This window comes from Abramis brama (assembly GCF_963993115.1).
Source record: "Abramis brama genome assembly, chromosome: 6".
Lineage (NCBI taxonomy): Eukaryota > Metazoa > Chordata > Actinopteri > Cypriniformes > Leuciscidae > Abramis > Abramis brama.
The window spans coordinates 36,770,822-36,796,599 of NC_139968.1; the positions used below are offsets into that span (position 1 = coordinate 36,770,822).

At 36.8% G+C, this 25,778-nt stretch overlaps 2 protein-coding genes across 3 annotated transcripts in view; both read left to right on the forward strand.

The window, feature by feature from the left end:
- The window catches only part of LOC311084846 (uncharacterized protein), a 114,190-nt gene that overhangs the window by 68,491 nt on the left and 19,921 nt on the right, over positions 1-25,778 (forward strand). The window lies entirely within an intron of this gene.
- LOC311084862 (uncharacterized protein) lies at positions 5,325-25,191 on the forward strand. Of its 2 annotated transcripts, none has more exons than XM_084117155.1 (4): positions 5,325-6,039; positions 12,512-12,841; positions 18,070-18,348; positions 24,989-25,191. In XM_084117155.1, exons 2-4 carry the CDS (start codon positions 12,553-12,555, stop codon positions 25,117-25,119), a joined length of 699 nt encoding a protein of 232 aa, XP_083973281.1. In that variant the 5' UTR covers positions 5,325-6,039; positions 12,512-12,552; the 3' UTR covers positions 25,120-25,191. The 2 variants fall into 2 exon arrangements, with proteins under 2 accessions (XP_083973281.1, XP_083973280.1); XM_084117154.1 differs by lacking the exon at positions 5,325-6,039 and adding an exon at positions 12,034-12,165.

Consider the following 25,778-nt stretch of genomic DNA (forward strand, 5'->3'; position numbering starts at 1 on the left):
CCACTAAATATTTAATATTCAGTTATGTTAATGATCACAATTAAAGTTTTATTTTTATTAAATTGAACAAGGGCAACTTTCAGCATTCAATCAAATAGGCCTATTCTAAAAGATGTAGGCTATTATTAATAATAATGTTATTTCAACACAATATCTCGTTATTTCGAAATAATATGTGTGCGTGCATCTGTAAATCCGGTGATGCGTGTATTGATTTTTATTAATAAACAAGTGTTTTCTCTAAAAGTGTCGACTCGGCTGCAAAGATGAAGTTGACGATCGCCATCTCCGTGTGAACGCGCTTATAGAGAGAAATGCACATACATAAGACTAATGGATTACATAATCAGAGAGTAGCCTTTTTCTTTTTTCGTTTTGAATTATTTCGTTTAAAGACATTTCAAGCTTTGTGTATTTGATGTATTTGTCATGTCTGTGTGAGGCATACACTGAGTTTCGTTAAGTTAGGGTGTGCTCTAGTTCACGTGCAATGGAAGTGAGCGCGCGGGCGCCTCCGTTATATTTGTTTCGTAGGCCTATACAGGCAATTGGTTGATGAAAAATTGATTAAAATTAAGATACAATTTATACAAAACGAAATTCACTTTAAAGAAAGGCTTTCTACAAAACAACTTCAACTTCAACGGTCAAAATCATGTCTGACCCGCTCCATGTCTCATATTGCGCATCCTATCTTACTCGGTCGTGCTGTTCACTTTTCATAAATCAACATAAATGGAAAAAAAAAATAACATTATAATATTTTAACAAATATGAAACTAAATGCGCTTTTTTAATGGCTAAAACAGTATAGTAGGCCTACATACTTTCTATTTGGACAAATTTCTGCACATTAATTTAATTCTGAATTGTGCACACAAGTTGAAAGGCATTTGTTCAAATCAAGTTCACGGATAATTGTGCGTGCATTTATTAATCATTATGATACTAAAATCCTAACAAATAGGCTATGCTATGTACAAAAATCAGAAAAGCCCAAATCAGAAAAACAAATCAAATGAGCCCAGAATATGAACGCAATTACACGTTAAGCATTTTCCTCCCATAGAAACCCATTATAAGAACGCTTAATGTGGCTTAATGCAGATTAGAATGTCCCCTTATTATGTCGAAATAACGAGATATTATGTCGATACTAGGCTACTGTGTCCACCGTGGTCTCCTTTTTGATCAGCGGAAACGATTTTTGCTTGTTTGGGATCTGACTGTCCAGCGTATTTGAAAAAGTTAAGCAAACTTTCCTGTCTTTTTGACATTTTTCCCCTGCGTGAAACGATCGAGGCTAACAGCAATCTCAACTCGTACAATAAGCGCGCAAGTCATGTGTCACAAACATTGAACACTACACAAACAGTATTTATTTATTTATTTATTTTTCATTTAGGCAATTAATTTTAGTGACACAGTAGGTGCCGGATCCAATAAAAAAAGGTGCCGGATCCAATGTCGGAGGTGACGGAACATGTTCCGGCGTGTTCAGGCTCAAATTAAGCCCTGTGTATAACATATGTTAACATATATACAACATACAACACTGGATACGGCCATATGGTTTAATAATTAGTGAGGTCCAGGGTGGGGTGTCAATAATTATACATAATAGTGCCAATAAATGCCATAAATCATTCAACTTTAATAAATACAATGAATAATAAAGTTAGCAAAGGCTAAATACTAAATACTGTGGCTATTGTTTTTTCAAAATGACTGGAGTAATCTCCGAGTGGGCCAGCATCAATCTGGTATGAGAGACTCTGGAATGCTCCTTGAAGTCGGGATGTCAGTTTGACTGGAAATAATTAATACACATATACTGTATGTATACTGTATATGTCAGATAAAAATAATCTAATAACAACAATATATTGTAACAATCACAAATTTAACAATTATATTATAACAATAAGGCAAATACAAAAGCAGAAAACAAAGCACCAGTAGCCTATGACAATTTACAAATCTTTATTCAACATTTAAACACAGACACAATCATACGACACATAAACATTACAGAATCACTACAGCAGGCGGACCACGTAAACTGTGGGGCAGCCAGTCCAAGTCCAAGTGTAAATAGCAACAGTTGTGGATTCAGTAGACATTTAGATGCTATTTACTTATAAATAGTGACAGATAACGTTACTATTTGCTCATCAGTATTGTTGTGCATTAAACATCCTGCAATTTAACTGACAGTAGATTATTAGATTTATAAAACAATATTAAAATCATGGCAACTTATTGAGATATTAAAGACTAGAGCCACCCCTAACCTTACCCTAAATGTAACTTTTATGAATTAAAATGAATTTTAAGTCAAATAAAAAGTCATTTTTATTGAAAACAATTTTGCGTTTAATAACTGTAAAGTTATAAAAAAAAAGCGCTGTCAGTGGGAATAGAACCCCGGTCTCCCTTTACACGTTACGCCACAGAAACCGCTGACTAAAGAGGTGACTTTTTCCACATATAGGGTAGACTGGCCTAGTGTAATTAGTTCTGCCAACAAGTAGGCTATTTGCAGTGGTCCAAATAGACACCTCGAATGCATTAACCAGGGGGGAAATAGGCTATGGTCGTTGGATCACAGAGACCACTCACTTTTCCTACAGGACAAATTCCTTTAACGTTACAAAAGAATATAATGTTAATTCATGCAGTCATTGAATGTATTTAATCATTGACTCTAAATTATCACCAGTTTAACTAAAACAGAAAAATTTGTATGTCGCACATCAAATAAGACTCAGAAATATTACACGTTCAAAAATGTCATGTTTACACGACGAAAACGTTCGTATAGAAACACGTAACAAAAAATACACGGCCAAAAATGTTGCGTTAAGGCGATACAAACGATCGTGTCTTTAAATAACATGACAAAAAACTTCGCGTTTAGACGTACAAAACGTTCGCGTTTACACGGACCAAAAAGACGCGTACAAACTGTGCGTGTTAATGCGTCCAAATTTCACGCGTTGCATATAATAGGTATTGTCCCCAACGGCGTTCCATACCAGTCATGTGTGTGATCACATCAACGTCATCGTTCTCAGCCACTCCCTCTGTTCGCTGATTGGTCCTACAAAAAATTGATTTCTGGAAACCTAAGAATATACAGCAGTCCCAGACGTAGTACTGAAGGAAAATGAAATTGAGCGGAAGTGCGTAGGAGGGCGCAGCCAGGCTAGCTCTGCAGCACATGTAGGAAGACAGTGAGGTAGTTGTAGATTTGAATATATATATAAAAATTGTGGGCTGGGTAAATATAGGACAGAACACATGTTGGGTTATTAACCTGTTAACCGTTGCCAGAGCGCGGACGCACTGAAGCGGTTTTATTTATATATAGTTCAAAGTTACTATCAGATTTAATGTTATACCTTGACAAACTATACATCATTAAAAAGATATAAGACTCAAGTTTCAGAATTTGACCACTATTGTATTCTGAGAAACTTATAGCGACAGTTATTTCTTAATTTGTTTCAGGAGTTATGAAATGAAAAAATTAGTCGATACCTTTGATATGAATTATGCGCGTCAGCCGCTTTCATTCATAAAAAAACTCCCGTGCCGTCGTCATGACAGCGATACACAAAACAACGTGCCTCAGGGCTTTAGCTCAAAAATGTGCAGATTTGGAGAAATATTGATATATTCTCATAGGTTTACATCAGATTTCTATAGACAGGAATAATATTTATTGAATTTATACCCAAATGCGTCGATGTAATCATTATGAGCGTTTGCATAACTCTGATACTGTGTTTTGAATTCATACCAATAGCCTGAGGGCGCCCTCGCCGCCCTGTGCACAGTATTAGAACATGAAGAAGTGCCATAATCATGTGACATTCCAGGAAGCCTCGAACACACACAAAGCTAACGAGATCGCGCTGTAACTATGGCTGTAACATGCAGTTTTGAAGACAATAAACATGTTTGCTATGATATTTGAGTTACCTGTGTTTTTCAATCCATGCCAGGTATTTCCATAATAATAGATTATATTTATAATGTAATGCTAATCTATATAGAATCGTTGTGCAGAACACTATCCAATAGTATATTTTCTGTCTGATTTTTTATCTGAAGCCAAATTAGATCACAAAAAATTATTTAAAATACTCGATTTGCTTTATAAAGTAAGTTTATAAGCACAAACATGGTTTTAATCTCATAAATTGTCGTGTATTGATGGTGTGCTAAGCTAACATGCTAGCTAGCCCTAGGTGCACCTGCCACCTAGAAGTTATATTTTTATTATTTTTTGAATGCTTACTGAAATGTTTCTTTATTCAAGAAATGCATTTGATACAGTTTAAAATGTAAGGGTGAACTTTAAGAAAAGAAATTAGTGACTGAAACCCTATGAATAGCCTGTGAATAGCCAGTCGTTAGTAACTATAATGCAGACAAAAGAAATGCATATTTAGAGCCATAACTAGGCTGGAGAGGTGTGAATGTGTGCAGGGGGAGACTGAGACTGAATGGGGCTCGTTTGCACCACAAAACAATAAAGACAATATACTGGATAGATGGTTAGAAGATGACAATAAACATCAGTAGCATTTTAGCGTCAAATCAAAATAAAGTCACATGACATGGTCTTGAAAAACATTTCACTAAATACAGAGTTTTGGACTTATTATCTTAAGATTTTAAACATAAAATGTTTAGACATGTGGCATTAGCTGTAGTGCATTTCTAGATTGCTCCAGTGCCAACTTCAATTTTTTTTTCATGAGGATGTTTCATAAAAAATAATTTCTAATAACTTTACAAAACTTTGAAGCTATTTATAACAATTTTTGTCATTATGACAATAATTAATTCTACATTTACAATAAACTGCCAGGTGTCAGCTTTCAAATGAGATCATACTTGTGCTTTTAGTACAAAGGGTTCATGAACTGTATCTGTTTCAGTTTGGGTATGTCATTTCTTGGGATTTTTCAAAAGTGGGGTTACAGCTTAACAGGTTAATGATTACGGATTAACTTCAGTCCTCTAAACGTTTTTTTTTTTTTAAATAATCCACAAAAAACTCTGATTTGCATGATAATTCCTTTATTTTCGATTTTTTTTTTACAGTATTGCATATTTCATATTTGTAATACAGATTGTTTCAGATCATTTAACAAATATTATAAGTAAAAATTAAACATTTAGGAGTAATTCAATAGCCTAATCGACCAGTCTCTGTTGTCCTGTTTCCACCGCAACAGCACATATGTTAATCAGTTTGGGTGACTACAAACAGCGTGATTATTGTTCATGAGTCCAACATTCAGCAACGCAAGAAAACATGCAATCTACCTGAGGGAAGACGTTATCAAAAAAAATGTCACTATTGTAAGTTCATGTTAAATAGAGAAAAATAATTTACATTAAAGTAACTTGTATCGTAGGCTACTTGGTTGGACCTCGTAACAAAACGTTTATTTCCGAAAACGTTTACTGATACTGAGATGTTTTAATATGATGTAGTGCCATTTTCGATCAATTTCATTTATTTTAAAAGCGAATGTTTATATCATGTGTTCATCACATCTCGCTGCGTGCCGCCATGTTCGCGTGACGTCACGCGCTCTCGCGTCTCGTAAACAAAGGTTATGGACTTCCGCGTGATGTAAATATGATTTAAGAGACTTTTCTTGTCAGAAGTTGGAAAGGATCACTTTGTAGGTGGACTACATTAAATCTTAAAAATAATATTGCACAGTTAGCCTACAATTTGCAAGTACAAGTGATCACATTTACCTGTTGGATGATAAACAGATGACAAATTCCTACAGACTTGGAATGAACGAAAGAGGGACCCGAGCAATATATAGTTGATTTGACTCTTTAGCATAGTAAACAACCACTAGCAACCACACGGACCACATTAGAGACCGCATAGCAAAACCTCAGACCGCCTTGACAGGTGATCGATTATTGCAGCTGGAGAAGGTGCAGATCTTCATCAGTCCCTCAGAAGTCTGGAGTTTGACGGCATCGGGATCCCTCAAGGTGAGATTAAGTTTGGTAAACGCCTTTTTCAGACACATTTTGGGATTTAATTCCATTTCCCTGAGACTGTTCTGACTACTTGAAATGTTATTGTTTCAAATTGATGATTGAATTACTTTTGAATACGATTTTAATTATGAAATTATTGTATATTTTAGATATGCAGAATTTGCAGAAATCGTTTGTAAAGGTTCTTACGTAAATCTATGACAGGCAATTTATACAAGAAAAGGGTTATGGACCCTTATGTAGATAGCAATTAATTGTAGCCTATTTATGTTTTATAAAAGAGGCCCTGTCTGTACACCGCAAATCACACTCATATTCTCTGTCGCCATTAAAAAAAAAAGTGTTTAACCCTATAACAGTTATATAAATTTATGTGTCCGGTATTTTCTGTCGGCTGTTTAGAATTAGAACCAATCCGATTCGTGAATGAATCGTTCTTTTGAGTCGGTTCTTTTCAATGAATTGGCCAAACGGGTTAGCAGAATGGTTTGAATCGAATCGCGATTCACTCTGAATGATTCATTAAAGGGGTAGGCCTAGTTCTCCCAAAAAATGTAATTCTGTCATCATTTACTCACTCTTGTGTTGTGCCAAATCTGTATGAATTTCTTTCTTCTGCTGAACACTAAATATTTATTTTGAAGAATGTGGGTAACCATTTGATGGGCCCATTGACTTCCATAAAATGTTAAATAAATTGTAGTGGGGAAAAAAAAATATCTGGTTACATTCAAAAGATCTTCTTTTGTGTTCAACATAAGAAATAAATTCATACGGGTTTGGAACGTCTTGAGGGTGAATACATTATTACAGATTTTTTTTTTTTTTTACTATCCCTTTAATGTCTGACCATGAATCTTTTGGAGCAGATTTTCACTAGCAACAATACAGAGAACCTAAAGAGCCCTGCATGAAGTGAATCTTTACTGACAGTCATTTGAAATCAAACTAATGCATTGTCTGTCAGTGTTGAAGGTCTTTATTAAGCTGAACGACTCTTTACTGCAGATCAAATTATTTAAGACCTGAATAAAAAATATATATAAAAAAAACATTAAAAAAATTAAAGTATCTGTGACTTATCAGTTTTTTTTTTTTTTTTTTGGTAAATGTTTTAATCATTTTCCTAAAATTAGATACAAACTTGATTTGTTGCTCTACTGTGAGATCTATTTATATTGCCCCATCTGTTAATAGTAGAGCTACAGTATTCTTGAACACTAGATAGCGCCAGTCTAATAATGTAAACGCGTAGTATTATGGCCCTCTAACTCCAGGGGCCAGTTGTTCAAAAGTAATATGATCGGATTTCAGCCATCGGATTGGATCAAGTCTTGAAAATGGGTTGTTCAAAAGAAAAAAGAAAAAAATTCAGAAATAAGATTAGATCAAACAATCCAATCTTGGTTTTGATCTGGATCAAATCAACAGTTTGTGTTGTTCAAAACTTTTTAGTAAAATTGGGATACTTTTAATCCTTTAATAAAAAAATCTGAGCCCGTATTCTTAAAGCTTCTAAGAATCCTCTCAGAAAACTCCTAATTTAGCTTAACAACATCTACGTAAGAGTCTTGGCTTAAGAGCGATTCGGGACCGATCTGAGAGCAACTCTGAGCAAGGCAAAGACAAAAACTCTCATCTTAGTGAGGAGGCGGGGCTGAGCCCGTTGCTACGTATGACACAATCTTTTGAAGACTGTGATTGGTTGGTTGTCCAAGAGGGAAAAAAAGAGCACTTGATTTTTTAAGTATAGGGTCTACTCACACACACACACACATTTTATATATATATATATATATATATATATATATGTGTGTGTGTGTGTGTGTGTTTGTGTGTATATATCAATCCTTTATTTATTTATTTATTTACCATGCTGTTAATGTATTTGATTGGCTTAGAATGATACAAATTGTTACACTCTTTCCAATTACACTGATTGCTGGCATGTCTATCAAACATGGAATCAAAAACAAGAAGGACGAGAAAGCCCAACTGGACAGAGGAACAATGTTTACTGTTAGCCCAGTTAGTGGATGAACACAAGGCCGGGCCGGGTGTCACAGCACGGGGCAAGAAGCAGACGTGGGAGCTTATAGCAGTTAATAATAATTTATTAACGGTTCATTCCCCCTGATTGTGCGCAACAGGAAAGCCTGCTATATTCATAAATGCCGTTTTTTGAGCCTGCAAGGTAAATGAAATGAACTGCGACACAATAAGAGGTTCTGAAAGTGCTGTGATTGTTAGTGTGATCTGCTTACAGAAGGTTGTGACTGACCCAAATCATCACTGCTGCATTGTTGCATTTTCCCAGTTGCCAAATATCTTATGTAGTGATTACTTTCTGCGCTGTGTCGGAGATGTTAGCATGTCTCTAATAAGATCAGTCACAAACATGATCCCTGCACGATCTAATCTATAGCGTCTTATTAACTCACTGTTATTCATTGTCTGCAACACATTTCTTCTCCCTCTTCGTCTTTCTGCCATTTTCTCCTCTGCTAAAGAAACTCTTAAGCCTCTTAAAAGTCCTCGTCCGTACTTCTAAAATGTTTGACCTTAAGACCTCTTTTAAGGGTTAAGATGCTTTCTGAATTACTTTTACTAGGATTTCAATTTAATTTTAAGAGTAAACGCCCACATTTATAAGAATTTCTTAGAATCGTGTCACTAGGAGCTACTCTTTGCATTAAGATGTTTTATGAATACGGGCCCTGGATTATACTGATCCCAGCAGAAAAGGGTGGATTTCAGGAACAAAGATATAATTAAACTTTAAAACTGGTCAAAAATAGAACATTTGTATCATGTAATATATACACACACACACACTCATATTTTTATTTTTATTTTGCTTTTGATTAGTTTAACTGTGTAAGTAATACATTAGAAGTAGACATTAGGCCTTTCGGTAGCCTACTGTAAAGTAAAAAGGAGATTTTGGCGCCATTAAATAATCTCCAAACAGCTTTAAAAATCAAACCAAAATATTATATTTAATTCAGAGTGTTTTATCACTGTTTCTAAACTACATTGGCACAATCATAAGAGATGAACCAGTCAAAATATCTTTGCGAGCGAACACAATGTTTTTTTGGTGAACGCTATACAAAACTTTTCTGAGAGAAAGCAAAAGCATTGACATTTTTTTTCCCCTAAACAGTGTAAAATAGACGCGTTTTTCACGGTCTGCTGAAAAAAGTTTTGATTTAGAGCGATCAGTCGCGTGACATGATTCATGCGGTTGGCGTCTGTCATGATACATTGCTATTGAAAAAAGTTTATTAATGTTTAAAACAACAATTATGCTAATGATAAATGTTATCACTTTAAGTAAGAAACTCCCCAAATTGATGAAAACAAAATAAATCACTTATGCATGATGCACTGAAAATCTTGCAAACACAGCAATATTGCAAATGGCAGTAAATAAGGCATTGCATTTATTTTTAAATTGATTTACTTGTTTGTGTCTTTGATACCTAGATGATAAGAATAGTGGGATCTTCTTAAAAACAATGAAGTGTTGCTGGAGGTGCAAATAACACTGAAACTAACACCTATTATCTGCAGGATCACAGCATGAGTATGAGGTCATGGAAATACAGAGATGCAAATGCTGCTAAATATCAATCTTATATTTCACATGCACATAGTGTATGATACATTTTAATATTTCTCATTCACACAGAAAAATCTCACAGAGAGTATATCTTTATCAAACATTTTCCATTCTGTACTTTATTTTGCAGTAAAACATTGTTTCTCAAAAAGAGAAAGTAAAACTGTGGAAGTTCTTCAACCCCTCAAGATTCACAGGAACACACACTCACACTATTCACACCTCAAGACGAGCAAACACTGATGCACATTAACCACAGATGTCCATTTATAAAACACATTATCATGCTCATAACAAATGAAAAAGCTGAGGCATTCTGTGGTTTGAGTCTGTTGAAGGCAACACTTTAAAAAATACACCAAAACATTTGTTTGCTGCTCATATTTATCATGAAATTAAATGTGTACTGTTATTCTGCAGATTTATGTATATCGATCAGTGACTTTTGATCTGAATGCATTGATAATGTGCTGTTAGGACATATAAAATGGATGTTTAACGTCAGCTGGGATTTCCTGAACACACACAGAGTAAAACTGAAAAATACTGTTCAAAATAAATACTTGTGAACAAATATCTGAGCCGTTCCCGTGTGAGCTTTAACATCAGGACCATAGAGATGGTGTTACTTATGTAACTTTGATACAATTTATACAAAACGAAATTCGTTTTAAAGAGGCCTTTTACAAAACGAAATTTATTGAAGTGGTCAAATCGTCTGACTCCCGATGCATCCCATCTTATTCGTGCTGTTCACTTTTCAAAATCAACAAAGATGGAAAAAATAACATTATAATATTTTAACAAATACGAAACTTAATGCACTTATTTAATGAACTCGAGAACAAAATGCATCCTGGCAGCAGTGAGTGGGGGTTGTTTCGGAGATGCGACATTAGGTTAGAGGTGTTTACATCTCTCGCAGTCACCTTTTTATTGCACAATTTACAAATTGCCTCGTCAGTATTTACCGCCTCTCCCTTCTCATTCAGTTGGAACCAGAAATATTGCCAAACTGCAACCACACATAAGCATTTTTTTAGGCAATAAATAAATTATATATATTATAGGCTATATAAGTGCCGGTAATGACGGTATTGAAACTGATACCGGTGCTATTTTAAGATCCCGCAGTATCCGATATTACCGTAATACCGCCCAACCCTACTTGTAGTGTGAGCATGTTTAAGATTTGAGGGAAGAGAAAATCAGTAAAGATTCTCCTTGAAGTGTGTGCTGCAACCAGATTTCACAATCGGTTAGGATTTTAAAACTCCTGTAGTGTGAGCTAGGCATTAACTGGCACACTTTTCTGGAAACACTTCTGGAGTTTCAAAGTCGTGATCTGATTGGTTGAATTCTACAGGATGGCCAGGAGACGTGTGTGTCTCGTTTTTTAACTGTCTGCCTGGAAACAAATGCTGAGAACGCCGTCGTGTCTACAACCGTGACAATGAGCGCTAACCGGGATCAAATAAACACTGGATTTTCAAAAGTATGTGAAGTTTGCGGCTCCGTTGTTAAACAGTAAACTTGCACAACATTCTTGAATGAATAATTTATTAGATGTATGCCGGTCTGTTATTGTAGGGACATCGACAAAAAGCAGAATTCTGCAGCTATTCTGGCGGTTTTCCGTAAGCAAGGATGGGCCATGTTTGAATTAACTTGTTTACTTATGATTTCTTATAATTATGATTATGATTAGTTTTAATTTAATAATAAAGAAAATCAGGAAGCATACGGTTTGGTTTAGTGTTTAGAACAGACATTATAAATGTAAATTATATAAAAAGTACAGTATGTAATCAGCTCCAGCGTGCAAGCATCTGTCAAATCCAATTCTATATATTCAGCTGTGTATCCTGTTGAGTTATGAATATTTCTGCGCTGTGAGGCTGGGCCGGTTCTGTGCAGTGTGGCAAAGTTAAGGAGTGCTCAAATTTATGCAAATGAGCAGAGACAAGATTTGACGACTACAAGTGGGAGTGTAGAAAGAGATCTTAGAAACTTAGAAACAACAGCGCTGTCAGTGAATGATCCTTAAGTCTTGTGCAATAAGAGATTAAGATATTTATTTAATAATTTTCTTTGAAATAACACATAAATTGTACCTACTAGCCAGCTATCACTGAAATTGATGTCCTTACACCTGTCTGTATGACAGCCTGTAAACAGCTAAAAAATATAATTTAATTTAACTTTAATCAGAAAACTTGAAAGCTCTCTTACCTGTCAATCATTTTGTGCATTCTGATTGGCTGACAGTTTTGGAGAGAGGGCGTGTGTTTGGAGGCAGGGGGTGTGGCCTAATTCGCTTCGGCTGAAGTTAACAGAGAAGTTTAAACTGTTAACAGCTTGTATCTACACATCTTCACAGCAGATGCTCTCAGGCTTTCACACTTAAGTGTAACTGTTTCAGACCACTGAACTGTTGAAGAAAATGTTTTACACATTTGTTTTTTGCTGTCTGTGCTGTTGCTGTCTGGTTGGTGAGTTATTGACATGTTTTATGATTTATAGTTGCATGTTATTTGTGTGGAGCTCTAATGAACTTCAGTTCCACCATCAATGAATAAAAATGGAGATATTATCTGTTTACTTATGGAACTTATAACACTAAACCAAAACATAAAATGTAGCCTAAACTATATATAGGTGAACTCAGATATCTGTGTTTTCCACCCTCCTATTTATTTCCCATGATGCTGTTTCTATCTTTCTACTTTCTCAAAGTTTGCAATAATTTCAAAACTACTTCAAACTTCAGTTAAAGCTTCATTAAAACAACTTTAAGTTGAATGTGTGACTGAGAGACTGTTTCTGTGTGTTCTTCAGGAGTGTTTGCTGACACCGATGCAGTGAAGTCAGTGTCAGTGATGGAGGGAGATTCAGTCACTCTAAACTCTAGTCTCAATGAAATACAGAGAGATGAAGAGATATTCTGGAGATTTGGAACTAACGGGTCTCTTATAGCCAAAACTGATGGAGTAAAAAATACGATCCCTGATAATCTTGATGAGAGATTCAGAGACAGACTGAAGCTGGACAAGAAGACTGGATCTCTGACCATCATGAACATCAGAACTGAACATGCTGGAGTTTATGAAGTTGAGATCAGCGGCAGCAGATCAGAGACTAAACACAGATTCACTGTTACTGTCTATGGTGAGTAGAGAAATACAGCTCACTCTATTATATATTACAGAAGTGCCATTTTATTGTTATAACTAAGATGATTCCACTTTATTGTTCATGTACAAGTATAGATCTTATGAAATATAAAAATGGGGGATGGGGTCTTGCATTGGACATAGCACACACAATGCAGTTTGTTAAAATGCTTTCAGTGGTGATCAGGATCTGAAAGGGATAGATCAGGTTTTGGTTTCCTCAATAAGTAAAGACACATTTGTGCATTTTTATTGTTCTTCCTTTGCCATGAGAGTCTGAAGCACCACAAAAAAAAATCATATGGATGAAAGCTGTGACATTTGGTGTGATGATTGATAAAGGTCTGAAAAGTCTCCAGACCAACTTTGGGGTCTGTGTGTCAGTCATATAACACCACAGACTCATCAGATTTCAAAGCTAATAACTCAGGATAGAAACATCGTCTTAATTACATTAAACCCCATTAATTTGTTGCCTTTTTTGGATGTTAATGTTTTTTTTTCCACTGGTCCTCTTTTGTCCAGTCTTTCCCATAAGTGGCTCCAAGCGGAAAGTTATTGGAAGTGTTGGTCAGTGGATAGATGTTGGCTCTTAATCATTGCGTTGTGGGTTTGAATCCCACACAGTGTTAAGATCTGCCTCTATTCATTTGATTCTTTGCATTGTGCTTTGTGGAATATAGGTTATGCAAGGCCTCATAATTTATTGATACCTTTGATACCAATCTTTCATTTGAAAGTCACGTGTCTAGTATCTGTAAAACTGCATTTTTCCATCTTAAAAATATATCTAAATTACGTCATATGGGACATTCTACCAGAAATGTACATTTCCAGAAAAAAAAAAATCTTGGGGGAAAAATATATATTTTTCTTAAATCTGAACGTTGAGACATATGGAGGACATGTTAAACCAGGGGTGGGCAAACTTTTTGGCTCAAGGGCCACACTGGGTTTTAAAATTTGACAGAGGGCCGGCCCAGTAGCAGATTATGAAACACGATCTCATGAAAGTGCGTATATATACCACAAATTAAATTTCTCGTACCATTTACGCCAAAAATATATTTTTTGCGTGCATTATGCTGCGCACTGTAAACCCATTAGTTAGGATTAGGGGTGCGGAGTGCAATTTTTAAAAAATATTTGAAATAATTTGAAAGATATTTTGAAAAATGTCAGTAACCAAACAGTTGATGGACCCCATTTACTTCCATAGTAGGAAAAAAAAAATACTATGGAAGTCAATGGGGTCCATCAACTGTTTGGTTACCGACATTTTTCAAAATATATTCTTTTGTGTTCAGCAGAAAAAAGAAATTCATACAGGTTTGAAACACCTTGAGGGTGAGTAAATGATGACCGTATTTTAATTTTTGGGCGAACTATCCCTTTAAGTGCGTATCATATGCACGCGAAAACTGCGTTTCATAAGAACTAAGTTACAAATACAATTCGTGGTATTCGAACTTTCATGAGATCGGGCTGAGCAAACACATTTATGTTGTGGCAACGTCTGCGCGAAATTCAACAACTGAGAGACGACATTCTGACAATACATTTTTTTATGCTAGATATCCCCCATTTAGCATGTTATGTTTTGAGGTTAATAAAACAAAACACCTAAGTGTACACTTAGAAGAGTAAAAATGACAGAAGGTTACGTTAATTCAACTTTATTAAAACTGCATGGCAATCAATTTGCACTTCCAAAAGTCATACATTTGTGGAAAAAAAAAACGAAATAAACGATTATACAAATTTATTTTAAGTATAATAAAATAAAACATAAAAAGCAAAGGCAGATCAGAACATTTAATGAACAAAACCGGGTTCTGTACACGGCAGACAGGGGAGCGTAAGGTTAGTCGAAAGCCGGGCGATAAAGGAGGATACATCCACAAATCCAGAGTAGCTGCTAGCAAAACTAAATAGCAGACAAATCAAAGGAAAAACTAAACGTGTGCAAGCGGTTACCGAACATTTTTTTCTCTGTGAGTTTTCAAAAAAAGAAATAAACATTAACGTGCACCAAGTCTATGAGCTTAAGTTGCGGTCTGTTTGGTTTCCATGGTGACGCGTCTAGCTTGTTACGTGACACACCGCAGCCACAACAGCGCTGAATGAATGATGATCTGCTTTTATGTCATTTTTCCTTTTTTACATTTGCTAGCTATGGCATGAAATATCTGATATTCCGATTGTCAAATATATGCAACGCAATATATATATATATATATATATATATATATATTGTATTTCAAGAAAAAGGCAAAATGAATGCGATCTTTAGACAATTTTTTAAATACCCGACGGGCCGGATTAAACAGCCTAACGGGCCGTATGTGGCCCGCGGGCCGTAGTTTGCCCACCCCTGTGTTAAACTATGAGAAACACATATCATGCCATCTCAGCATGTTTTTATGATTAAATAAAATAAATTTTTATACGCATTTCACCCCTAAAATGTCAGGCCCTGTCACAGACAAATTTGTATATGTCAGAATGGTTTCCTAATGAATTTCTTTGATACAAATAGCATTTTCTTATTGATCACATGTCCCTGATTGTATCTAACATGGTTTTATAATTCATTTAAGAAATATAAGTAACTTTTCGGTCAACTGTAGTACACAAAATCACAGAATACCCACCAGGCACTCATATAGTTGTAAAATAACTAACTTTACATAGGAGATTTTTATAAAAACATAGTAGTGGATATATACCCCCACCTTCATCTACACAGTTAAAGAGATTAATTAATTAATATTTCCTCAAATAGTACACTTTTGTCATATTTCCTGCGTGACAGGACTGACCATGGCGTGACAGGACTGACTTTATGGATTTTGATGATGCAGAAAAAGTTATGTTTTGTGTTCTTTATTTAAGTTTTGATTGGCATTTCTTTTTTAAATTATTATTATAATTTTAATGTTAATGTAATATTAGACTATGGTTAAATTCAGCCAAGGACATACATAATATTGCCAAAAGTATTGGGACAGCCCTCCAAATAATTGAATTCAGGTGTTTAAATCACTTCCATGGCCACAGTTGTATAAAAATCAAGCACCTTGGACTTCATTTTACTATTGCATGCGTTAAATACATAAAATATGCAATAAATGTAATAAAAAAGAACAATAACATTAATTTGTAAGGCCGTGTCACACAGGAATGTGACAGGGCCTGATGTGACAGGGCCTGACGGTTGGCCATTGTAAACTGCCATTACTCAGCCTGCTAGCATGCTAGCATAAAAACTGTTAACATGCAAGCAAGGAATTTCAATAACCTTTTTAGACATGTTTTGGATTTAAAACATTTTCATTATTTTCTGGAATGTTTAACCGTGACAGGGCCTGACCCTTTAGCTCGTCTTCCTAAAAAAAATATACAAAAACAAGCTTAAAATCATACAATTCAATGACAGAATTCAGCCTTAATCAATGTAAGCTTCACCTGGGTCAAATGATGTCACTTCCTCTGAGTGATACCCTTAAAGCCGTATTTCACACATTTTATGTAGAGTTTTATGTAAACGTGACAGGACTGACCATAACATGGGGACAGTTGTAAAATAGAATTTATTTGTAGAATGTATATATAATTTCATGTTTTTGATCAGTTGATGTGAATGATAACAGCTTAAACTTGTTATTGATGAGTTGTTTTTTATAAATAACAGTTTGTAGCATAACAAAACTATGAAAGCTGTAGCTCCAATTTGGCTGAGGACAAGGACATTGACAGGATTTGTAATTTTCAAAAGTGTTTTTAATAAAGAAAAAAATATCTGAGAACCTAATGAATGTCATATTCCTTTACAGAACAACTCACAGAAATCAACTATGAGCCAGTTTTAGAAATTTTTGGATGAAATACTTTTTTATTCACTGTAACAATTCAAGGACAGATAATGTATGTTTCTGGTAGAATGTCCCATATGCTCTCATTGACAAATGCAGAACAATTAGTCCATGCATTCATGACCTCAAGGCTAGATTATTGTAATGCTCTACTGGGTGGTTGCCCTGCACGCTTAATAAACAAACTACAGCTGGTTCAAAACGCAGCAGCTCGAGTTCTTACCAGAACCAGGAAGTATGACCATATTAGCCCAGTTCTGTCAAAACTGCACTGGCTCCCTATTAAACATTGTATACATTTTAAAATATTACTGATTACTTACAAAGCACTAAATGGTTTAGCTCCGCAGTGCTTGAGCGAGCTCTTAAAGCATTATAGTCCTTCACGTCTATTGCGATCTCAAAATTCCGTCAAGTTAATAATACCCAGAATATCAAAATCGACTGCTGGCGGTAGATCTTTCTCCTATTTAGCACCAAAACTTTGGAACAGTCTTCCTAACATTGTCCAGGAAGCAGACACACTCTGTCAGTTCAAAGCCAGATAAAAGACACATCTCTTTGACCTAGCATTCACACAATACATTATAGACTTCTATAATTCGATGTTAGGCTGCATAGATTAGGTCATCTGGAACCGGGAACACTTCCCATAAATCCTGATGTACTCGTTACGTCATGAGAAGAATGGCATCTACGCTAATTTTAGTGTCTTTGTTTATCCCGAGGTTTTCCCGAAGCCTGCTGGATCCAGGCCGTTTCCATATCTGACAAAGGACCTTTGCCTGGACCCGATGACAACGCAGTGCTGAAGTGCCAACTAGTCTCTCCCTATGGAGGATCTCTTTACCACTCTACAGATAAAGCGTTGTCAGGAAAATTCGTTTCGCGTATCTACCCCGAAGTGACAAAATAAAATACATTTCTGTATCAAAATTTATAAGGAAAGACCAGTACTTTGTTTAGGCTTGGCTTGTAGGGAATTCCAAACCTGCGCACATATATTCAAACACACATAACTATAGAACCCGTTCTTAATGCGCATGTGAACACCATCAGCGTTTCTCACAGGTTCGCGTTTAAAGTTTGTGTAGAGAGAATGGTGTCGTCTTAGCGGCCCCTAATTTAATAACAAATGATCGTTGCGACGGAAGCGAATGAATCAAAACTAACTTTAGCTGGAAAATAACTTAATTAAAGAACCGCTATAAAGCCAAAACAATCTCTGTTACCTTAAATTATACGTTTATCTCTGTAAAGCTGCTTTGAAACAATCTACATTGTTAAAAGCGCTATATAAATGAGGATGACTTGACTTGACTTAACTCTGTTCTTTCATGTTTTTCAGCTCCTCTGCCTGTCATTAGCAGTAACTCTTCAAACTGTTCATCATCATCAGTGTACAAATGTGTGCTGCTATGTTTAGTGTTCAATGTGAGTCATGTGACTCTCTCCTGGTACAAAGGAATCAGTGTATTGTCCAGCATCAGTGCGTCTGATCTCAGCATCAGTCTCTCTCTACCTCTGGAGATTGAGTGTCTGGATGATTCCTACAGCTGTGTGGTGGCTTCTTCATTCACCAACTGGACCACACATCTCAACTCTGAACTCTGCCAGACATGTCCAGGTACGTCAGCAGTGATATTACCAGTTATTTACTGAGTTTATGTGTTCCTTGTCACTGATTTAATGTATTTTTTATCAACAAAGTTATTGATGGATGTGTATATGTCCTCAGACACTGAACTCTTTATAGATTTTCGATGTCTTTCAGGAGAAATTCTATTTCAAAAAATCTTTTTAAACAAGTTTAACATCACTTTACTGTCAACTTATATTGGCTTTTCTATGTGCTGAGATGCTTTTATTGAAATAAAGGTGATAAAAGGTGATAAAAGTCTACATTGTTATTGCAGATGGAATATAACAAGGATAACATTATATAAAAAATGTTTTATCGGGTCTAAACCTCTCACCTTCGGTTGCGCATATCTGCCATGTTTTGTAGTTTTTTAACACTTTTTACTCGTGTTTGTAGTTCCCCTCCAAAGCGCAATGGATTCTGGGTACTATTAGCTGTTATAGTGAGCACGGATCCACACTTCGAAAATCGGCCGGAAATAGTAGACCATCCGAGGACTTCTGGCATACTCTTTTCAACATACTATGCTTTGGGACACACTTATTCTAATCTTGCTTACTGTTTAGGATGGATAGTATGAACATTGAGACGCAGGGAGGGAGTGTTCAGGAAACCATTTTGAAAACAGTAATTAATAATGCAATTCCATTTTATGCCACTAGTGGTGCAGAAATTACACACTTAATATTCAATGATAAATAAATGCAGTATTTAAAGGAACACTCCACCGTTTTTAGAATTTGGGCTTATTCACCTTCTTTCCTACATTTAGATAGGTGGGTAAATGCATTTTTGTGTCAGTGCATGCATTGTTTTAGTTTGACGGGGTCGGCGCTAGCTTAGCTTAGCTTAATGAATGGATTCCTTTGTTGCCAGCTAGCATGTCCTGAGTAAAAGTGATAACACGCCGACATCCGGGTGCGAACACGCCGACATCCGGGTACTTTAGCCAATAGTTCTAGGAACTGTGAAAAGGTTTCTCCGGTCGGAAAGCGGCTTATATCGCACAGTTCAGTTGAAGCAGAGCTACGAACCGATTGCACACCTGTTGCACCCACACGAACACTCAGTGTTTTTTCCCTCACTGCGCCTGCGCGAAAACAGTTTCATCTGCAGCAAAAAAAGGGAGCTCTTTAAGTTCTGTAGTTCAAAGCTACAAATTACTGTTGCTTACCTCCAGTTCGTGTTGCAAAATGGATTAACCATTACCCACTTCTTCCAAGCCACCTGCAATGTACACTTTGCCTCTTTTATTGTTAAAAAATGTTTTTGAAATAAAGCTGTTTTTAATTTTCATTGATGAATTATTGCAGTGTTCGGACATATTATAGACTGTTAATAATTAATTATATGTATATAATTCATTGTAATCGACAAAAATGTTTTAGACAATTTTTAATGAGGAGAAGTTAGCTTCTATGTAATATTTTATTATCCTCACAGCGCGTTGGTTATGCGGTGATGCGCTATGAAATTGTTGCATGGCAATTTAATTAGCTTATCACTTTAATAATAAAAGTAGCCTTGTTGGCATCCTTCCTTCTATCTTCGAGAGACAATGGTTTAGAATCTGCACCCAGGTCAGTCTGTGATTTGGTTGCAGACTGCTATGACTGTAGAGTCCGATACGGGAGCGACAGCACCGTTGGCACTTGCTGCAGGTGTAAGCAGTGGTGGTGTCAGTGGGGGCAGACTGAATGCTTTGCTGCCGGCGGGTCCTCTCCTCCTCCCACTGCATTGCTCTTTTTTTCTTCGGCTAGAAGGACACCAGTCTTAACGGTGGATTGCCAATTTTCGCGGTCCGATGTCACTGCTTCCAAATCAGCTGGGCAGATGCTGCACGCTTTCAAGTCTCGCTTGCAGGCGTCCTTTGTAGCGCAGGGTTGGCCGTCCAGTTGGTCGTGTTCCTGTGGCAAGCTCCCCGTACAGAACGTCCTTTGGGATACGACCGTCATCCATCCTGCACAGGTGGCCAAGCCAGCGCAGTCGCCTCTGTGTGAGGATGGTGAACATACTTGGCATACCTGCCTGAACCAGGATGGCTCTGTTTGTGATACGATCCTGCCAGGTGATGTTCAGGAGTCGCCTAAGGCAGCGCATATGAAAGGCATTCAGTCTTTGCTCTTGGCGAGAATATAAAGTCCAAGCTTCACTGCCATAGAGGAGGGTGCTCAAGACACATGCTTGGTACACCTTCAGTTTTGTTTTCAGTGTCAACAGAGTATTGTCCCAAACCCTCTTTGCTAGTCGAGCCATGGCGGTGGCTGCTTTGCCTATCCTTATATTGAGCTCGGTATCCAGGGATAGGTTGCTGCAGATGGTGGAGCCAAGGTAGGCCTTCCCTAATAATAATACTACAATAATACTAGCCTACTAATAATTTAATATATAAATTGGAAATGCTAAATCTTCTTGATATTGATAGCTGATGCTTGTTTTGACAATATCTCTGGATAGGCTACATGATATCGTCCATAGGCGCAACCCGGCACGAGGATTTATCGCGCTGATTCGCGCATATTTCACACGTATAGTGTGAGCAGTGAAGTCGCAGCTCGACGTTCGGACCGTACAGTGTGAGCACATAAATCCTGAGCTTTGGCTTTGCATCGCATGCGATCTACTCGTTCAGTGTGAGTAGGTTCCATGCTGAAATCACACAGACATCGCACAGTGTTTGCGCGCCTCGTGATCCCATGTTTCAAACTTTAGTTAGTGTGTAATGTTGTTGTTAGAGTATAAATAATATCTGTACAATTATAAAGCTCAAAGTTCAATGCCAAGCGAGATATTTTATTTAACAGAAGTCGCCTACATCGAACGGCCGGTTTGGACTACATCCCTCTACTTCCTGCTTTAATGACGTCAGTAGAACAGTTTTTTGACTAACCTCCGCCCACAGGAATACACAACAAAAGGGGGCGTGGTCTTGTTGCGCTCCCACGGAGAAGAGGAAGAGTTGCGTTTGTAGAGTGTGTTTGTCGCCATGTCGTCGAGACGCTGTTATTTTCATCCCGGAGTCCAATCACCTTTGTTTGGCCTTCCCTGAGCGCATGCATCTCCACGTTATGGTAAGAGGCGTGACCTTTCCGGGCAACGTGCGCTAAGCTGCTGTTGAATCACAACACAGGAACCGCTGGCACAATCAGAACTCGTTACGTATTTCTGAAGGAGGGACTTCATAGAACAACGAAGTCATCAACCCGTTTTTAGGACAGTGAAAACAGCGGTATACAGATAAGTAAATTGTGTGAAAAATACTGTGTTTTTTTACACGCGAAACATGAACACATGTTATATTGCACACTGTAAACACAATCAAAGCTTCAAAAACACACGAAAAACGGGACCTTTAAGTGTTTAATCAGGTGTGGTCCACCGAATCAGCGTTTGATTGACACGGTCGGGAACAGACCACACAATCGCACATCTGTATAAAAGTGAAATCAATGCATATTGACCTCGTGGGTTTTTGTGAGAGGAGTTTGATTTTGAGATAGATTTTGATGATATAGTGACAGTGCGATTTGATTAGTTATAGGCTATTTAGGCTTACATTTAAATTTACACAACACATTGACTGATAGGCTAGAGACAGACAGAGTATACATATAGTGACACATTAATAGATACATAGATATAAATATATATAGACAGCTAGATTAATATATAGATACATATATAAATACATAGATAGATACATAGATTATATCTAGCTACATATCTAGGTACATATCTAGATACATATCTAGATACATAGATAGATTATAGATACATATCTAGATACATAGATTATAGATACATATCTAGATACATAGATTATAGTAACATATCTAGATACATAGATAGATTCATATAGATAGATACATAGATAGATAGATTTGGATAGATAGATAAAAGGAGGCTCCCCAGAAGAGATGCCGTACATCTGTGGTGTGGGAGCATTTCCGTTTAGAAATCCCAAATAAAGTGAGATGTGTGTATTGTGATCGGCAGCTAGCCTACTGCAACAGTACATCATCCATGATGTGCCATTTGAGGAGCGCTCATCCTGCCATTTTGCAGGGTGCAGAGGATGGCATTCCCCCTGTACCTAGGCCTGCTACTGACACTGCTGGGCCATCTAAGCAAGGTATGCATTGTTTGAAATATAATTATAATTGAAATATAATTATAAACTGTTGGGACACTTTTTAGAAAGTCCATAGGCCTGTGTCAACCTAAGCCCTACAACCTAACGTCCCAATCACAACTGCCAATCATGTTAAAAACAGCTTCATTGTGAATATAATATAATATGATTCATGTAATTTATACTTCATATATGCAGTCAGTTTAGGATTTGTTACTAACTGCTGTTTTCATTTTCATTCCGAGCCATAAATGTCAACATCAGGCCCATCATCATCATCATCATCAACATCAACACAGGACAGTTTATGGGAACTTTTTGATAATTGTAATCGTAATCGTGAAACCCAGATGATACACAATGCTACAGCTGATGCCACAGTGGAAGTGAAAAAATACCTCAACGATACGTTTTTGCCGTTTTGATCCCAAACTTGCTGGAAAGAGAGCAGTAATCTTTCCTCATTTGTATGTACTAGCTAAAAAATATCTTTGCATGCCAGCAACAAGTGTCCCTTGTGAGAGGATTTCTTCAAAGGCTGGAGAAATTATCTGTAAAAAAAGAAGTAGGCTAAGTCCTTTCACAGCAGAGAAATTAATATTTTTGAATAAAAATCTATAAAAAAGTGAGACATTGTGGCTTGATTTCTTTTATTAATATTAATTTTTCATGACCAAAATAACATTATGCACAGTGAGGAGCCTACAGGTTACAAGCTTCACATATTAAAAAAATGCAATAATAAAAAAAAAAAAAATTTTTAATGGCTCGTTGTCAAGGTTGTTTCAGATCAACACCTGCAAGTGACCACTAGGAGTCACCGTTGAGACGGGTGTCGGATTGTTTCGAAGCCTCGACAGTCGACACAATATGGCACATTTGATTCAACTGTTTCATTGCTCCACGAAGCCTCGATCTGCCCACCACTACTTGTCACCCTCTTCGTCTCTCACAAAATCAGCCATGTTCATCGCCATTCATGTACTGTAGGAAAAATAACCAGCCGTTCACTATTCACGCCGGTATGTTGACGGAAGTCATGGGATTTCATGTGTTGCGATATCTCTGCACCCAAGTAGCAGTGCTCCGCCTGTGCTTCCCCCTAATATAGTTGTTGTGTTTTCTGTGAAGTTCTGTTATTTGTGAAGTTTTATTTCTTATTTACATGTTTAATCAAATGTTTACCTTAAACCAGAGCTACAAATGTTGCAAGTAACACTTATGCAGAACCGTTTGAGGTTTAGCAGCCCAATAGTGTAGTGCCTCTTTAAGAGAGGAGAATGCTGTGAGTACATGTGACTGGTACGTGTTTACTACGTGAAAAGGAAGTGTGAGATTCATTTAGTTTGTAATGACTTTCAACCCGGTGTGCAGCCACTTGGTAAGCTCTCTTAATTTCAACATTTTTCTTGTCTGCTTTTATGATGTATGCTTCATGTTGTCTGTTGTCGCCATGCTATGTTGTTGTACTGTGTTTACGTCCGTTGCACGTTTAAGATAGCGCTATGCTCCAAAATTATAAGTCGACAGGGGGGCGAAGCCGTGGGATATAAAGCTAACATTTAGTCTTATAACACTGCTATACCATACGTGTCCATTCGTGTTTACTTTCTTTAGCTTTCTAAATGTATGAATCGCGGACCGGTATTTAATGTAAATAACGTTGTATTTCCTGGTTTAGCGCGGGGCATTTTGGGAGCTGTAGTTTCCAGCTGTAGTTTCCTGCTTCCAGAAAAGACAGCATGCATCTTGCATAGGTTTTGGTAGGACTTGAGTATGGAGTATGTTTGAAGTGTGAAGCGTGTAGGCCTACATGAAAATTATGAAATGATTATTATTATTATTATTATAATTTGTATTGTAGTAGGCTATATTAATATTATTATATATTTGTATTTTGATTAATGTTATTTATTGTTGCTTATTGTTATTGGGCTATTGAGGTAAAGAATTGGGGCTGTTTGTAGTATGCACATGAAAATTGAAACGTTGCATTTCTTATTATTTCAGGTTTATTACCTGGTTATCCTTTGTGAAAAAATAAACAAACAAATGTGGAATACCGAGTAATATCCTTTTCACACTGGGTTGCCCTTTCCGTGGGAAGAACACGGAACAATAGTCCCAAGTCAATATCTGCCTAGGAAATCGCCTAGTGTTAAACTGCGTTGCTATTTGTACTCGTTGTGAATACGCAGGCCACAAGAAGTAATTAGGTGGGTTTTTTAACTTTTTTTTATCACTTTTACTCAGGACATGCTAGCTGGCAACAAAGGATTCCATTCATTGTGCTAAGCTAAGCTAGCGCCGACCCTGTCAAACTAAAACAATGCATGCACTGAGACAAAAATGCATTTGCCCACCTATCTAAATGTAGGAAAGAAGGTGAATAAGTGTGAGTGTTCCTTTAAGGTTCCTTCTGTCACTCTCAGGTGAAATGCTGTTGTTGTCCACATTTTCTGTCCTGATTTGTATTGTTATTTATTTCCTCAGACTGTGTTTTCTGTTGTCATGTTTCTGAAGCTGTCACCCGATTGGTCATCTCTGCTCTGGTGGGTGTGGCTGCTGCCTGTATTGTGGTGTACGACATCACATCCAGAAAAATTGAACAGGAAAAGACATAACAGACATCATCATCATCATCATCATCATCATCATCAGACCCTCACAGATGAATCATATAATGTCACATTAGGAGGGGGAGGGGGAGGGGGAGGGGGAGGGGGAGGGGGAGGGGGGGAACGGGGCTTTGCCAGAATATTTTTACACAAACTGGCTATCAGTTGCTCTTGAATGAATTTACAGATTAAAGTTCAGTTCTCTCAATGATTCATCCTTTCCCTTTTAATAATTGTTACATTTAAAAATGATTGTTACACTTATTCTGTTATATAACTGAGAATAATGGGATTGCTGGCTTATTTTACTCCATGGTTTTCTCTGGTTTATGTTTTTCTTATTAACATAATTTATTATAAAGGATCAAGCAATTTTGTGAAGAGCGTGCATTAATCTGTTCATGTGGCAAAGCTTAACAATATTTAATACCAGGGAAGTTTTGCTGTTTTTAAAATAATGCAGCTGTTCAGTGTTTACAGTATTTTATTAAGTGAGGTACTGCTGACAAGGCTCTGTCTTTCTGCATGTGCCCAATTATTACCCTGTGCTCAGCTGCTGAAATTGTCATGTTTTCCATATATAAAAATTTATTTTTGAAGAAAAAAAAGCATGACCCATGTTTTTCTTCTTTTTTTTCCTCAATGATTTAAAGTGACAGTAGCAA

Bases quoted from the DNA above. Each gene is read 5' to 3' on its own strand.
- LOC311084862 (XM_084117154.1), top strand. From the start codon at position 12,117: ATGTTTTACACATTTGTTTTTTGCTGTCTGTGCTGTTGCTGTCTGGTT. The intron at 12,166-12,511 runs GTGAGTTATTGA...TGTGTTCTTCAG, and splicing joins GTGCTGTTGCTGTCTGGTTG to GAGTGTTTGCTGACACCGAT. The intron at 12,842-18,069 runs GTGAGTAGAGAA...CATGTTTTTCAG, and splicing joins ATTCACTGTTACTGTCTATG to CTCCTCTGCCTGTCATTAGC.